Consider the following 17,034-nt stretch of genomic DNA (forward strand, 5'->3'; position numbering starts at 1 on the left):
CCTCTGGACTGTTAAGAGCTTGGGCTGCCTCATGTGTATTTAGCTCAACTCAGAATACAAAAGGACGGTGGGAAAAATCCCTGCGAACTGACATCACTAACGCCAAGCTGTGCTGAGCTTTTTATTAATCATCATTGGTAATCTGGGACACGGGTTCCAATTCTCTTGGAAGATGCAACGACTAACCCTTCCTGTGTAGAGGCCAGCAGCACCAGCTGTGCTCGGATGCAGAAGGGGCCAGCCTGTCCCCGTGAACGCTACAGACATGAGAATGATTCTGGAGTAACACGCTGCATTCCCCAGACTTCCTGCAAACCACGAGCGTTCCTCAGTTTACCCCGTGAGTCAACGTTTTAACAGAAACAATTATACTCATCAGGTGGCAATTTGTGCTCAGGGAAAATAGGGGTTTCTGTATCCTTGTCTGGACACTGTAAGATGAGTTAAACGAAAATCAGACACAGAGCCAACATTAGATTAAAACTTTGACCCATAAGCCAATTGCAAACTACAGATCCAGCTGAGGGAAGAAGGTGTGTGTGTGTGTGGGGGGGGGGGGGGGGCAGGGGGTAAATAATGGGACTGTTTCTATTGTGGTTGTTATATCTATTGTTATTTCTATTGTGGTTGCGTATCACAAGGGTCAGTCTTTGAGAAAGACCTTCATCTGCTTTTCTTAAGATGCCATGAATCCAACAGCTGTTTAACAGTCAGTTTTACCTCAAGGAGTTCTCTAAATTGTGCGGCTGATGCAAATTAAACAGGGTTTGGATCAATGTTGTGGAATTGCACCACCTTCTCATTCCTTAAATATTGAGGTGCTTTTCTAAACCTTCTGATAATCTAATATATCTAGTATCCTTCTAAGGTTATTCAATTGAATACCCAGTAAACGCATTTTAAAGCAGCTATAAAGTAAGTTTTGTTACACTGAATCTCAAGATCTTTCTGGAATAAATGATCTAATCCTAGGAAGCTATCCTAATCTAGCCTGATTACTCTCCAAAGGTTTTCAAGATAATGACATTACACAAGGTCCAAGCAATAATGGAACTAATACCTTAAAGTAGATACCAAGACTACAGTAGGCTAGACTACATCTACTGGGATCTTCCACTCGCTGTCTTGTAGCATTATCTAAAGTGTCGAATAAAATGGAAGATGGCAGGGTTTTACCCTTGAAGAGAGGTTAAGAGCAAAGCAGTTATGAATTATATGTTGTCAAAGAAAGGTTAATAATATTTCTGTCAGAACTTTTCAGATTTGGTCACCCGCAATTCACTTTAAATCTCTTGTTTTACTCTTCCTTTATTAAATCAGACAAAGCAAAATCCATGTTAGGAAAATGTTGAGCTCTATGATCCAGATGCTGTGAGTTTCAAACCTTGGGTCATGTTACCAGCCAACAGTGACTAACATTCCCCAAGCAGCATTGTGGGTAGAGTTGGACCACTCAGTAGGCCTCTCAGCAATCTCCTGGATGCCAACAGGTTCACCTCACCTCCAATCAGAGCTGATTCCCCAGCAGGGGGTGGTACTAAGGGTGAGGGATGTGCCTCTCCACCAATCAGAGAGGATTCCCCACAAGGGGGCAGTGCTATGGGTGAAGGATTTGCCTCCCCACTAATCAGAGCTGATCCTCCAGTAGGGGATGGAGCTGCCTGTAATGTGTTAACACATGAGTGGGTGGGTGGAAGGAGTCTGCCCACAATTGTCCCTTGTTGAAAAATAGCGGGGTTCATGGTGATGAGCCGAGATATGAAAAATACACCACTTGTGAGTCGAATTGTGTGCATTTAATTTTTTTTGTTCATGAAAAACGTCTACTTAAATATAGACCTAGTTCTGAGAATAAATAGATTGCTCCCTTACTGTTGCACAGTGCCGCGCAAAGGCACCATAGTAAAGATGAAAACTTACAATGCCTCCAAGCCAGTGAAGTCGTTTTTACTGAAGAGGCAAAAACAGTCACAGGTCTAGAATCGATTACCGGAAAGGGAATTCACATCTCAGGGGCAAAATGAAGCAGATGACTAACAAATGGACGCAGGTAACCCTAGATAATCTGTTTTAACACTCATAGTGAACACTTTGTAGTTGTTGTAGACACACAGAATAAAACAAAGCTTAAAGACAAGCCTTACCCGCAAAGCAGGATAGCCAACACACACACACGAGAGAGAGAGAGAGCATAAGGATGGATAAAAACAGACACTTACTTCACCGAAGAACACCGAGGAACTTACTTGGTTAATTTCGTTCGTTAACTGTGACAGGATTGTGACTCCTATGATGCAGTGCTCAACACTGTCCTGCAATCAGAGAGATCCCGGGGGTTAGTCGGGTGTGCGAACAGCCCAGGTCCCTTTCTCTGCATACGCTAACTGAGGGGGAAAGGCAGTGAGAGAAGAGCGGGCTGTGGCGTGCGGGAACCTGGCCGCCCGACTCCAAGAGCAGCTCTGAGAGAAAAGGGCCAAACGAGTTGTTTTAATTTCTGAAACACGGGGGGGTAGGGGGTATGGTGACACTTCAGAAAAAGATATAACAGCACTGCACATTATGAGGCCAAAGTGCAAGTAGCCAGCGCCCCACTCTCTTCTGAAAACAGTTACGACTGCTAACCTTCGCCACATTTCTTACTGCATTTTACAGAAAAGACTGAGAAACCAGCCTGAGGAACAGACAGGAGCACTTCTATAACCTGCTCTTCTCACACACAAAATCTGCTGAACTTCTTGTAACTTGCAAATCCTCCACCTCATTTCCCAGAACTACCACCGGAGTACACGTGAAAAGGAAAGGTACAGTACATGGCTACAAATAGGTCAATGAGGATTTCCAAGGTGTCTTTCCTGTACAGTCTAACGTTAACAGGTCTAGGCTTTATTAAGGCCCGGAAGGAGGCAACAAATCGTATTCTATCTGTGAGAACTGAATAGATAAAAAAGGACAACATACAGGGGCTCAGAGCAGGACTGGTCATACACCTCCGTCATTCAGCATTGTGTATGTGGCCTTCGGAGGTAAATGTGCCAGCAGCACTGCTTACCTTTGATACTGCAGGGCATAGCAGCTGGTCTTTCAGGTAGTCTGCAATGCTACAGCCACTGCAGAAATTGCCCCACCACAAAATAGCATGCTGGATCTCTAGCCCAGACCGGTGAGTCCAGCTTCTTCCACTGTGCAACAACCTCGATTCCCACACTTTCAACTGTCAGTTCACCCTCCCCTTTCAACAGAAACATCCCATTTCCGTGCTTCTGAGCGTGGGACGACACTACAGATCTACCTGATTATAACTACAGAAGAGAGGAGCGTAGATACATTAGTCTTGCAAATCGCGTGTATCGTTTCATCTCCGTATCTCATTTTCATGACATTTGATTGTATGCCGCTAAATAATGGTGTCATATATATGAAACAACATATCTCCACTTTACAAATCTCCTGCAATGTACTTTAACACGCAAGCGATCTGTTTTTGTCGTATCGAGTCTTAGTCCTCACCTGCAGGAACCTGGTGACGTCGGCAATAGCGTTTCTGAAGACATAATCCTCCTTCTGGCAGTCGAACCAGCCCAGCTTGGTGATTCGAGCGTACAGCTGGATTAGTGCCTGCGTTACGAATGTTGCCAACTTCGGCCTGGTCGCAAGGTAATTAAGGACATAATTCCCTGGGAAAGACAGGAGAATCGCATGATGAAACTGCTCCTTCCATTTCCACAAAGTTGCAAAAAACAAAAAAGCCTCTGCTCATCAGAAATGATAACGTAATTAGATCAGCACTGCTAGTAACAAGGGTCTGAAAGAGCTGTACTGGTTGAAAGGCATAAGACAGTGTTGTGCCCTCTCGTGTGATAGCTTGCATCATCCTCTGGTCTGCGGGATACCAAGTGCTGATTCATGCCAATTCACAACTAAAAACAAGGCATCGGACACCTGTTCTTGCTTCGGATTTCAAAACCTGACAGATGACTCTATACGTTCCTATGCTCCAAAGAGCTACTGTAAAAGAGATCATTAACTTCAGCTGATGAATTCTGAAGTTCTCTTTGACAACAAATATTGATTGCACATCTGACGTTATGTCAACTGCGCCGCGTCAAATTAATTAACAAACTGGTATCGCCTTAGAAACAGAGGAGATTGCAGGTCTCTGTGGAATAAACTTTCATTATTTTAGCTGCTTAAGAAACAGAAAGAGCAGGCCGAGATGGAGACCTGCGCTTTCACATAGTATATTTTAAAAAGACAGATTTATGACTCAGTGACAGCTTTTATTCTGTGTGCTTTCTATCACTTACACCCAAAACCTAAACAGCGCAGCTTGTGAAATTCACGCCCTGCCCTGCAGATGATAAGAAAGGATAATTATATCTCGCATAACTTCAGGCCAGCTCAGAGTCAGGCCCAAGCCAACCTGGAAGCCAAAACATCCCAGGGACAAGTCTTCAATGTCAGTACGCTGCTTACTTGTGTTCAGCACACAAGCCATCTGAATTCCCTAATAGGCGGCTGTTAACAGTGATAGGAAATGCAAGAGCAAATTTCCAGCATCATTTGAACACAATATTTCTATCTCTGGGAAGTACCTGCTTGACAAAAATGGAAATGTATGCAGAGACGTCTTGGAAAAACTTGTTTAAAACAGGCCCTGATTAACAAGAGAGTTACAATTTCCTTTCTAAGCAGTACCCACCAATTAAAAAATGAGTTTAGGCTATCGACAAAATAAAAGAGCTCGATACCAATTAACCCTGTTCTCTCAGGTTTTAATCAAGAAACCATATCAGCTCAATAAATACTACTGCTGTAAGAAGTCTTTAAAAACACAGCTGTTAAAAGCAATAGAAATTTGGTGTCTGGATGCTTGCGGAACTTACGAATGTCAATGCGTTGTTCCAGTGGAAGGGGATTGCTGGTGCGCGAAACGAGTTTGGAAAGACACGTGGCAGCCAGCAACTGGGAATAAGATGACTGTAAAAGAAGACATTTCAATATTATAGCACTTACAGGTAGGTTTCAGTCTTCCTGACTGAAAACGGGAGTTATGTACTGCTCTTAAATGAACCAGAAACGGAAACCAAAATAAAAAGGCTCATAAAGGCATGCGTGTTTATACTGCTATCAGAAAGAACATGCAGACAATTTTGTACTCAGATCCCTTTCAAAACCTGAATCTCCAACCCAGGTCCAGTCCAACAGGAATTACATGTCATCTTTAAATCCTTAATTTCTAAAACCTTGGAACAATTTAATTGTGATCGTGTAACCAGGTGATATGACCATTTAGAGATCAATTGGGACTAAAATAGGGGTACCTTTAGTCCTCAAGGTCCAGAGTTCTTAATTATTTATTCAGCTGCATAACTGTGGCACTCTTAACCAGGCTCAGAGGTGTTTGATGAAGTGAGTGGACAAGTGGACACGTGGGGAGCATACAAACTCCTTGCAGAAAGCACCCCAGGAACTGAACAGACAAAGCTAACAAAAATAGCTAACAAAACACAAAAACACACTCTTCCAGCATAAACCTGGGCATGGACATCACTGAATTACAGAGCAAAAACTAATCAGGCCACACTGTTGTTCTGAGGCTGCAAAATGAACTTTATAAATGGATAATGAACATGGTATTAGCATACATTTTTGCTATTGATATAGTGTGCATAGATCAGAACATTCAATTGGTTGTTTGCAATGTGCAATTGATAATTTATAGTGCCCAGACATATATCCATTCAGTTCTGAAAGCACCCTCGTCGGATCAGAAGCAACAAGCAAACACACCAAAAAAAAAAAAGCAGAAGAGAAAACTCACACTTCCTCTCTCCAGCAGCAGCTGACATTTACTCAGGCAGTCGGGGCTGTTGGTGAACTCGACCAGCGCCTTCTCGGCCTGCAGGCGCGTCGCGGTGTCCGTCGTCTCATAGAGCTGCTTGCACAGGATCTCTAGCTGGGCTAGGCTCTGCAACACAAGCACACGGAGACACCTCACCACAGCGTCCTTGCGGGGGCCTGGGGTGATCGTGACTGAAGACGGGGGGGGGGGCAGAAACGGACAAGCAGGGAAGGGTGAGCAGGAGGTGAGCAAAAGGGTTCACCTTGTACCTGTCTGGAAAACAAAGGCGACGGGCGGCTAGCGTCTTGCTGCTAGAAGAATCCCAGCCTTAATGCTGCCACCGAGCTGACATCGACAGTTTGACTTGTGTCAACAAGGCGGCTTGGCCAAGGCTGTGCAGCAAGAATCACCCTTTATTTCCAGTCCTATGTGCACGTGTCCGTACCCACTTAACACATGGAGACTACATGGAAGCGCAGTTATGTCCTCGAAAAGGAGGCACTAAACCCGAATGTGAGTGAGAGTGTGGAACAAGTTGCCCAGAAAGGTTGTTAAGGCTGATGCCCCGGCTTCCTGCATGTAACAGGCGGATGAGATTCTCCTGTCAGGACAGGAGTCACGTCTGTACGCTAAGGGTTGTGGGAGAGTGGAACAAGCTGCCCAGCCACGTTGTTGAGGTGATGGCGATACCCTGGCGTGCTTCAAACCCCGGGATTGTGATCCGTGGAACAACTGACTACTCACTACCAAACGAGCCAGGTGAACTGAACGGCTTCCTCTCGTCGTAGCCGTTCTAACGTTTCTCACGTGCTGCCAGCGCACAGCCGATTAAAGCCGTGCATCAGGCGGGCCATCCGCCAAGGTGAGGACTCGGGGGGGTTACCATGGGGTTGGAAGTGTATTTCAACCCCAAAACTGCAGGGCGCTTGAAGACGCAGAGGGGAGTTTGGTACGAGCAGCCCAGCAACGCGGACGTCTTTTAAGAAGCGGCTGGATGAGATCCTCGCTGCGGGGAGCAGATGACAGCCCGGTGGGCTGGACAGGCCGAATTGCCTCCTTCCATCTGCAAGCGCTCTGATGTTAACAGTGAAGAAAAATAAAGTCCTTTCACTTATATAGCGCTGTTCTGGACACACCACTCAAAGCACTGTACAGGTAATGGGAACTCCCCTCCAAAACCACCACTGTGCAGCCCCACCTGGATGATGCTCCAGTCCTCTCCCCACACACCAGCTCTCAGTGGGGAGGAGAGCAGTGTGATGAAGCCAGTTCAGAGAGGGGGGTTATTAGGAGGGCTTGATTGAAGAAGGTCACTGGGAAATTTGGACAGGATGCCAAATTTTCGAGAAACGCCCTTGGATTTTTAATGACCACAGAGAGCCAGGACCTCAGTTTTATGTGTCATCCGAAGGACAGCACCTTCTTACAGGAATAGCGTCCCCGTCACTATACTGGGGCATTAGGACCCCCGCAGACCGCAGTGTGAGCACACCTTACTGGCCCCACTAACACCTCTTCTGACAGGATCCTTAGCTTTTCCCAGGAGTCTCCCATCCAGGTACTGGCCAGGCGCACACCTGCTGAGCTCCAGTGGGCTGGCAGCCAGTGGCAAGTTGCAGGGTGATGCAGCTGCTAGCAAACGACTGAGAGGGGAGCAGCAGCAGCAGGGAACCCCGATGCCACCCCAGCCGTGCCAGCGGCGGTGCTCCACACTTCCAGTCCGATATCGGCAAGATCCAGAGGGGCCGGCGCTGCCGCGGGGCCGAGGGCGGAAACCCCTCGTCCGCACCACCCCCCACCCCGTCGCCCCCTTCGAGATAACACCAAGTTTTGGAAGCAGGGGGGAGGGCTGCACGCGCGAGATAAGGGCGTTTCAAATTCGACTCCCATTTAGAAAATACACCAACATTCAAAAAAGCGGAGACGCGCTGCTAACGCAGCTGAACAGGGGCAGAAGGATTGATAAGAAGTACCCCCCCACCCCCACCAGACCCCAAACAAACATGTTCTCTGTAGCTGTAACAGGTCTGCATTTTTTAAAAATCAACATACCTTATGCCAGAGTTTTTTTCTAAATCCTAGCCCTGCTCCAACTGAATGATCAGTTACTGAACTGAGCACGTACCCAAACTTCTTCTTTTAGAGTTGCACAGTGCTAAACAGGTCTAAATAAGACATGCATTACTAATACATGTGGCTGACGCTTTGATAAAAAAACAGCGCGTTATTTTACTGGAGAATACTAGAGTTTTGTACCTCGCTCGGGGATCCACAGCTGTGCCCCACCTTGGACTTGAACCCACAACCTCCCAGTCACTAGTCCAACACCCTGACCGCCGCCACACAAGCCAAGACCCGAGCACAGGGCCCCTGACTGCTCTGCTCGGCCACCCAGACGAGCGAACGGTCCAGTAGAACATAATTATCAATCCGATTACGCACTCCATTCCTTAACCCAGGGCACAGCAGGAACGCAATCCTCCCAGCGTGCTGGGGCCACGGGGCCAGGGGGGAACCCCACTGCCTCGCACCACACGCCCCTGCCACTCCACACAGCGCCGAATTTCCCATGAGGCACTACAGGCACAGTGCCTGGGGCCTACGAAGGAGGAAAACGCTATGAAGGACGAATGAAAAAACGAGCTGGAACAACACGCTTGCGATCGACTCTGGGTGCTCCAGATCAATAATCCTGCGCTGTCTAGCGGCTGTTCCAGAAACTAGAAGTATCGAAGTGATGGCCGCTCGACTCGCTCCATCAGTCGCCTGCATCATGTCAGTCGACGTCACATCAATTGGCGTACATCCCTCTTTTTGTCCATTTCGGAGTGAAAGTGCCTGGGGCCTATGGACACCAAAATCCGGCCCCGACTCCGCAGCAGGCCTGTATCATCACAAGAGGCCCTGGTTACGGCTTCACCCGACTCCCGCTCCCGGGGATGGGGTAGTGCAGAAACCTCAATCGCGGACCGCGCAGAGACATGACTGTGCCGCGTACGTGGGCTTGCACTTCGAGGATCCGTTTTTAAATCTGTTAACGGAATCGTGCTTCGCCTGCCAAGGCTCCGTCAGGAAGGGCTGACTGTGCGCAGGCCTGAGGAAAATTCCAAAAGGAACACGGGGAAAGGCAAAATCCTCCTCAACCCTCTCGCTCATTTTCACCTCTTCCCTCTGAGAACACGGTGACGCGCACAGCAAGCGGAAGCTCATTTCCAAATGGGACAGCAGGGAGACGTTTTCAGCCGAGCTGCGGGAAATGATTAAAGGCTGGATTGTGCCGTCGCGTTCACAATGACCCCGGCTAAGATGATTAAAGCTCAAGAACCCGAAGGACTGGAGGAATAAGCAGAAATCGGAAAGTGAGAATGCAGGAAGGAAGCCGATTTAGCTGGACAGAGGGTTCAGCAAGACCTCGTTTAGAGAGCTGTACACGGTTTTAGTCATGGCTTTACAAAAATGATACTGCTGCTCTGGAATCCAGTCAGAGAAGAGCAACCATAAAGTTAATCATTTTAAATCTTTTCATGGGTAACCTGAATCAGAATATTCCAGGAAACTCTTTTTGCAGCCGATTCATAAAATATCATTTGGTTTAAAACATCTTAGATAACCTAATAAATTTGGCATGAACAGAAATGTTGTAACCTCAGACAGCACACACAAGTACTTAAGAAGGAAAGAAACGAGAAGAGGCACTTAAGCTCATAGAGTCATTAGTAGCTTATTAACTCTAGGATCTCATCCAGCGTCAACTAAATGGCGGGGAAGCTCGTTCCACGCTCCCACCACCCTTTGCGCAAAGACATGCCTCCAGATATCAGCTTGTCGGTTGCATCACCTCCTGGAGGCCGTCTGTGGTCCGGTCACGAGCGTGTTTAAAAGTTAAAAGTCAAGGAAACTAAGGGAAATCGCTCTACAAGGTGAACTGACTTTCAGCAACTTGTTGAGCTGAACGGGCTTTGTCACAGGAAAGCCGGATCCTCTGTGAAAGAAGTCGGATACAGAGCGTCTTTATAAGCCTTGCTGAGCAGGGTGGGTTCAATTCCCTTTCATAATACAAAACACTGAGCTTCTCAGTGCAAAGCCCTCATGTGTGTTTCGTTAACTTCATTTCAATTTTAAAGCAGCTAGTTTCGATAAACCGTAGGAGTAGTATACTTTAATGATACGTAAAGGTCAACTTTAAAAAAAAACTAACATAATTCTCAAATGACAGCAAAACACTACATGTATTTCCAGCTCTCTCTGTTGATTCACAGCATTACCCTTAGAATAGGGAGTATTCTGAATGATGGCAGTACTGTTTTCAGTTAAGGTTATAATGTGCTCAGTGCTGGCAACACAGAATTTTCTTCTGCAAACTTGGGAGATGACAGCTCATCGGTGCAGTTTTGCATGATGCTCCTGTTATCTCAATGTCACCACGCTGAAAATTTCTAGGAACTCATCCCAAAAATCTCATCTCTAGTTTCTACAACACAACATCTGAAGCTCTTTTTCAGTCACTCTCTGTGCATTTATACCACAGACACCCTGGTCTTCGGTATTAATACTCCTTGTCTTTAAAATTCATTAAATCACCAGAACAAACACTTCTGCTGAAAATAAATACAGGGAGCTGCATCAAAACTACTTTAATTTAGAAAGAGCCACAAGACAAGAGCTGTCTGGAAACTGTTCCCAAGCCAATAGTGGAAAGCTGGTTAACTGGCCCAGCTCTCCTAATTAAGAAATGTTAACATGCCTTAAAAGAAAAAAAAGCATGCTTTCAACACTCGAGATAACACACTAGATTAATAATGTTATGACTGCCTTGGCAGCGACTGCTCGAGAACAGACACCATGTTGTCATGTTACCCATAGTAATGAACTTCTAAGCCGTTCAGCTTCTGACACTATCATGGCAGCGAGCACCACCAAGCCCAGCAGAAACCCTCTGTCTGAGGGGAAAGGGGCAGACAAGCAAGACAGAAGCTCCTATCCATCCATCCATGAACAGAGACGATGTTGCAGCTTCACCAGCATATGTCTTCTGGCTGGGAAGGACAGCTAGTGCACCCGGACCCCAAAATAAAAACCGCAGGGGGAACATGCAAACTCCCCACAGAAAGTGCACAGAAGGTGCCCCCGTCCGAAATCGAACCCAAGAACTTTGAGGTCACAAAACCGACCACCTGGATGCCACCAAAGCACCTAATCTTCTGGACCTGCAAAGGATTTACCTTGTAGACTGTTTGGCTCATTGCCTGTTCAGCTACTGCCTATTTTTCAACATCCATCTGTTTTCTGACCACTTCTTACAGTTCAGGCACGGGGGAGCCCTGAGTGTATCCCAGCAAGCAACGGGTGCACCCTGGTCAGGACACCATTGCATCTCAGGGAACAGACAGAGACACACACACTCACACCGGGGCCATTCCCAGAAGCCAATTAACCCACCAGTACGTCTTAGGACTGTGAAAAGAAAGCAACATGAACACAGGGAGAACATACAAACTCCACAAAGTCAGCACCCAGGGTCTAGAAAGTCCAAGGGGGCGGAGCAGTGGCTCTGTGGCTAAGGATCTGCGCCAGTGGCTGGAAGGTTGCCAGTTCAAATCCCGTGGTCGGCAGAGGAATCCTACTCCGTTGGGCCCCTGAGCAAGGCCCTTCACCCCCAACTGCTCCAGGGGCGCTGTATAAATGGCTGACCCTGCAATCTGACCCCCAGCTTCTCTCCCTGTCTGTGTGTCTCATGGAGAGCAAGTTGGGGTCTGTGAAGAGACAAATTCCTAATCCAAGAAACTGTATATGGCCAATTAAGTGATCTCTCTCTCTTATCTGAAAGAATTGAACCCAGTGTCCCAGCACTTAGAAGCAGAGCCTATTTTTAAACATCTCTTTAGTCACACAAACTTCCTCATTGAAGGTTTTGCTTCTTTTCATTCCCCACATCCCATGACAAAATACTTTATTTTCACAGCAAAATACTTATTTTCTGCTTATTTTCAGAAATTCCAACTCAACACTGCAGGTACGCAGACAAGTGGTGACAGCGAGGGCCACTGTCAAGCCACACCAGAGAACTGCCATCAGGGAGGTGGGTCACTGCTGCGGTTTAATCCAGCCCCAAAAAACCTGTTCCCATTTGAATGGATTGGTTTGCATCTTACTTTCCTTTATTGCTTTTATCCTCGCTTTCAATAATCTCATTAAAGGTCTTCAGATCCTGCGGCCGGCAGGAGACCTGTCCAAATCTGCCCACAAGGAACCTTTCTCAGCGATCCAGAGAGTGACATACAGGTGGGAATAAAAGATACAAAAGCGGAGAAAAGGTGATGACGGAATCCCGCCCCGTTTCTGTGTTTCCGTCCAGCATATAAAACCAGTCTGTTCCTCCAACAGCCAGCGTGGTCTCTGTCCCAGCACCGCGAAGGCAACGAGATCTGACAGCTCTGTGGCAGGAGGAGCCAAACTGAACACTGACGGGTGAAAGGAAAACCTTGAGAAAATATTTTATTCATAACGGAACATCAAAAGGCTGTTCGAACTGCAAAGCAGATTAATTTAATTACTGCGTACAGATTAACACTCTGATACAGAGCCACGATAATCCCTCACCTTGGCTTTGTTGTTGAAAGCCAATGGATCGCCCAGTATGGCTGCTGATGAAATGCAGGCCTACAAAAAGTGATGCCGGTGAGTTAATGAAGGATCCTGGCTCACTTTCTCAATGGCTATTGCTCCAGCATGTCATGGTCGAATTACAACACTTCTGAGGCCTGTGGGCTTTTCCTCTTTTCACTTGGGCTGTCGCTGCTGGGAGCCAGCACTCTCTTCGAACAAGACGCCTCTCTCACCCACTGCAGCCGGGAGCTGGCTGCTGCGAACTGCTGCAGTGAGGTGGACCGGGAGGCCCGGTGTGACTCGTAATGATGCCATTTTAATTAGGAAGGCTTTCACAGGAAAGAGTAATTAATCTATCTGGACATTATTGTGTCAAGACTCTTCACACATAATGTCAGTTTCCTCAGTCACTTTAACAAGGCTGTCTACTAACCGCGTATGTGCTAAGAGTATACGGTCTCCCCTTGTTGGACAAGAGGAAAATGTAGCCCAGGGCTCTGCTTAACTTCCATTCCAGACTTGGAACAATTTGACCTCAATACGGTTACCCCGATATAAAGTAGTGAGGCACTTTTTCAGTCCTCTTCCTAATCTGCAGTGCAGGTGGGTCACCCAGGTGGGGCTGCTGGTGCAGAATGACCACTGTGTCTCTCCCAGGTGGGGCTGCTGGTGCAGAATGAACACTGCGTGTCTCCCAGGTGGGGTTGCTGGTGCAGAATGGCCGCTGTGTGTCTCCCAGGTGGGGCTGCTGGTGCAGAATGAACACTGCGTGTCTCCCTAGTGGGGCTGCTGGTGCAGAATGGTCACTTGTGTGTCTCCCTAGTGGGGCTGCTGGTGCAGAATGGCAGCTGTGGGTCACCCAGGTGGGGCTGCTGGTGCAGAATGAACACTGTGTGTCTCCCAGGTGGGGCTGCTGGTGCAGAATGGCAGCTGTGTGTCTCCCAGGTGGGGCTGCTGGAGCAGAATGGTCACTTGTGTGTCTCCCTGGTGGGGCTGCTGGTGCAGAATGGTCACTTGTGTGTCTCCCAGGTGGGGCTGCTGGTGCAGAATGGCAGCTGTGTGTCACCCAAGTGAGCAAGCAACTACTACTATACTAGAGCTGTCATTACGTATTACTGGTGATCCACACATGAACAGCTTCATAGAAAAAGTCTAAGCTACATTTCTCCTAGTGCTAGGTTAAATACAATGCTGGGCAAAACATTTAAAGGTCCTCATCAAACGAATGACCATTTTTGCGTTCAGACACCTGAAACTGAAACATGCAATTCTTGTTCTGCGCACTTTACCAATTTCTACAAACTCACCGTGACTTTCTGTCAGTCTGTGAAAGCAATTCCACAATCGGGTCCTTTAAGGCAACCCTTCCGTTTTTAACCAACAAAGCTACCGCACGATAAACGCACCCCTAACCCTCGGCACACATACACATTTCCCAACACCACACAGTCGGTAAACAAGATTCGCTGACACTGACGTGACCCCTTTACAGTGACCTTAACAAGACCGTCACACGAACGCGGCATAAACGTGCATGCATTTAACGACTACCACCACTTTGAGATGACCGCCTGGCGTAATGAACAGCGCGCATTTCGACATTTCTGTAAATCGGTCAGGATACAAGTCCATCCCGCACCAGCAGTTATCGCGCTAACGTCACATGGCGACAGCCGTTGAAAACACAGCCGGAACCGGCCTCGCTGTAAAGTCAGCTGATTTTAACGTCGATTACCGCCATGATCCTACTTTTTGCGTCCCCAACAATTTAAAATAAAAAAAAACAACATTGCTTGCAGCTTTCCTTCTTTATCCGAACTGGCGTCCGTGCTCGACAAGGCTGGTGACAGAGACGGAAGGCGTACCCTACGCGCAGAGACATCCATTCGAAACTCACAACGCGTGCAATTTTCCCAGCGGTTCAAAAGAGGGGTTAACCACCTGTTAAAGTCTGAAGTCGAGGGATTACAGTGCCTAGTCATTATTAATTCAATCTCTCCGTCTACTGTGATTAAATTATACCATACAGGCACGCTGCTCTCTAACACTGACGTCTAACGAGGAAGAAAAAACGAGGTACTTCGCTTGCTGTTATTTATTCATCGCTGTTTGAGCAAAGATGCACAGCTCTCTACCGCATTCGCGAATACTAATAGGGATCGCACTGAATTTCTATCAGAAACAGCTGCAGCCCGAGAAATGGTGTTATAATCGCACCGCCGTGTGCACTACAGCGCGAAGGAAATGTTAACATGTTCACCGGTCGTCAACAAAACCGAAACTACTGCCCTGAGTGAGAGTCGGAGAAAGTGGGCTGATGTCAGAGGACACGTTCCTTTAAGGCAAACCAGCAACTCGTGTATCTCCCCCCCCCCCCCCCTTTTAAATATACCGCAAAAACAAAAAAAAACAGCGAGACAAAATGCGTTTTGGGTTTTTTTTCCCATCCGTTTTGGTTTGCAAAAGTTTCTCCTTTGGAAAACGACGACAATAAATTTCTTCCCCCCCCCCCGCCAAAGCGAGCAGCAGGCCAGACCTAATGCAATGCAATGCTGTCGTGTTTACTTGCAAGCACTGACTTCAACACCAGCCGGCTCCGGGCTCCAAATTCACGCCCCCGCGGCGAAACCGACGCACGGTATTGAACCCCCGAGAGACGCACGGGTCGCCTCCCCCCCCGCCGCCGCCGCCGTAATATTATCTCGTCCGTTTCGCTCTCCACACTTCTGAATCATGTCAAAGCAATGGACATGATGACAGGCCACAAGTCAACACTCTTCCACAATCGCATCCAAAACACGCCGCGCCGCCTGCACCGCGCCTCGGTTTCCCGCCTCGCCTGCCGCCGTTTCCACACCGCGTCCTCGCCCCGTCCCTCGGATCCCTACATGAAGACGCACGCACCGCTAAGGAGAGCGTTTTCACATTTCCAAAACATAAACCCTGGTTACCTGCACATGATCCGCCATTTTGCTCCATTCATGCTCAGCTCAGCTCGCTCACTCCCCCCCAAGACACGGCGCATGCGCCGAGTTATCCCGGCGCTGTCGGGCACTTGCGCTTCCTGCGCAGCGCCGTTCGCGCGGGCTGCAGGGGCGCTGCGCGCTACGCAAGGTTGCAGAATCCGACCGCGGAGGAACATTCCGCAAACTCTTTGTTTACATGACTCTTAAAGAGATACGGTTCCATTATGGAATCGGTGGGGAGACGGGGGTAGACCCCCCTTTTCGTTTCTAACATCATCACTAGAACTTGCTCAGCGATTCTGCAGTGGGGAAAAAAAAACTCTCTACTCGCTATCTAGTCTGTAAGCTTGTAAAGCAAAATCACATTTTTATTTGGTAGATTAGTGGATTATTGAGTGGTAACCAATATTTTTCAGATGTCCTACAAAACCACACTTAAAAAACATCGGATATATTTATTCGATTATCTATTCTTGGCTCCAGTGCTCCTCAGGTATCACCACGAGAGTGTCAAAGAACAGTAGCACTGGCAGCACTGCTCGTTGAATTCAGCAGCTACTGTTATATCACCCTGCAGCTCACAACTGGCAGCCCAGTGAGGTTCAGCAGGTGGGAGCCTGGTCAGTACCTGGATGGGAGACCTCCTGGGGAAGCTAAGGCTGCTGCTGGAAGAGGTGTTACTGGGGCCAGCAGGGGGCGCTCACTCTGTGGTCTGTGTGGGTTCTTATGCCCCAGTACAGTGATGGGGACACTACACTGTAAAAAGGCTCTGTCCTTCAGATGAGATGTAAAACCGAGGCCCTGACTCTCTGTGGTCATTAAAAATCGCAGGGTATTTCTCAAAAAGAGAAACAGAGTGTTAGCCCGTGTCCTGGACAAATTTTCACCAGTCATGGACTCCTAATAAGAGTGACAGGTATAGGGCACGCTATACGTGTAAGAAGGCACCGTCCTTCGGAAGTTCTGGCTCTCTGTGGTCATTAAAAATTCCCAGGGCGTTTCTCGAAAATTTAGCATCCTGTCCAAATTTCCCATTGGCCCTTACCACATGGCCTCCTAATAACCCCCCTCTCTGAACTGGCTTCATCACTCTGCTCTCCTCCTCACTGAGGGCTGGTGAGTGGGGAGAGGACTGGTGCGCTCTGACTGGTGTTGCATCATCCAATTGGGGCTACTAAAAACTGTAAAGAATTATTATTATTAACTATGAACCGAAGTAGAAACTATTTAAGCAGCAATCAATCAGAATATTATCACGCTGTGAGTGCAAAGGAGGTCTCTGCTCTGTGTGTATTCATCATGACGCTCCAGCTGTTGTTTTCTGTGTCAGTGGAGCCATCTGCTTCAGTCAGCACAACCGGATTCCCATCGTCTGAACGCAAGCGCAGAGGGGAGGCCGCACGTTGTCGTACAGCAGCCCAGAGCCCCTCTCCGACATCGATCTGCAGGGGCGAATGAAGTGCCCTGGAGCTTCGTTCTAGAACAGCACTTGTCCTAGCTGGATATTCCAGAACAGCACAGCTCTGGACGTTCTAGAACCGCTGTTGTCTGGACACCTGAAGCTGACAGAGCTGATCCATGTGACGTTCTGAAAGTTTCAATTGCAAGGCTGAGGAGACT

The 17,034-nt window shown here is 47.8% G+C and overlaps 1 protein-coding gene across 1 annotated transcript in view; it reads right to left on the reverse strand.

The window, feature by feature from the left end:
• xpo7 (exportin 7) overlaps positions 1 to 15,512 on the reverse strand; it is a 41,987-nt gene extending 26,475 nt beyond the window's left edge. Inside the window, exons 1-5 of the mRNA XM_088933179.1 lie at positions 15,400 to 15,512; positions 5,822 to 5,968; positions 4,884 to 4,977; positions 3,508 to 3,674; positions 2,247 to 2,312 (exon numbers count right to left, since the gene is read on the reverse strand). Coding sequence (XP_088789305.1) covers positions 2,247 to 2,312; positions 3,508 to 3,674; positions 4,884 to 4,977; positions 5,822 to 5,968; positions 15,400 to 15,417 — 492 coding nt within the window. The 5' untranslated portion in view covers positions 15,418 to 15,512. The remainder of the gene's footprint in view (positions 1 to 2,246; positions 2,313 to 3,507; positions 3,675 to 4,883; positions 4,978 to 5,821; positions 5,969 to 15,399) is intronic.
• Positions 15,513 to 17,034: the final 1,522 nt, after the last annotated feature.

The sequence above is a fragment of the Atractosteus spatula genome, chromosome 2, assembly GCF_055471065.1.
Source record: "Atractosteus spatula isolate fAtrSpa1 chromosome 2, fAtrSpa1.hap1, whole genome shotgun sequence".
Taxonomy (NCBI): Eukaryota; Metazoa; Chordata; class Actinopteri; order Semionotiformes; family Lepisosteidae; genus Atractosteus; species Atractosteus spatula.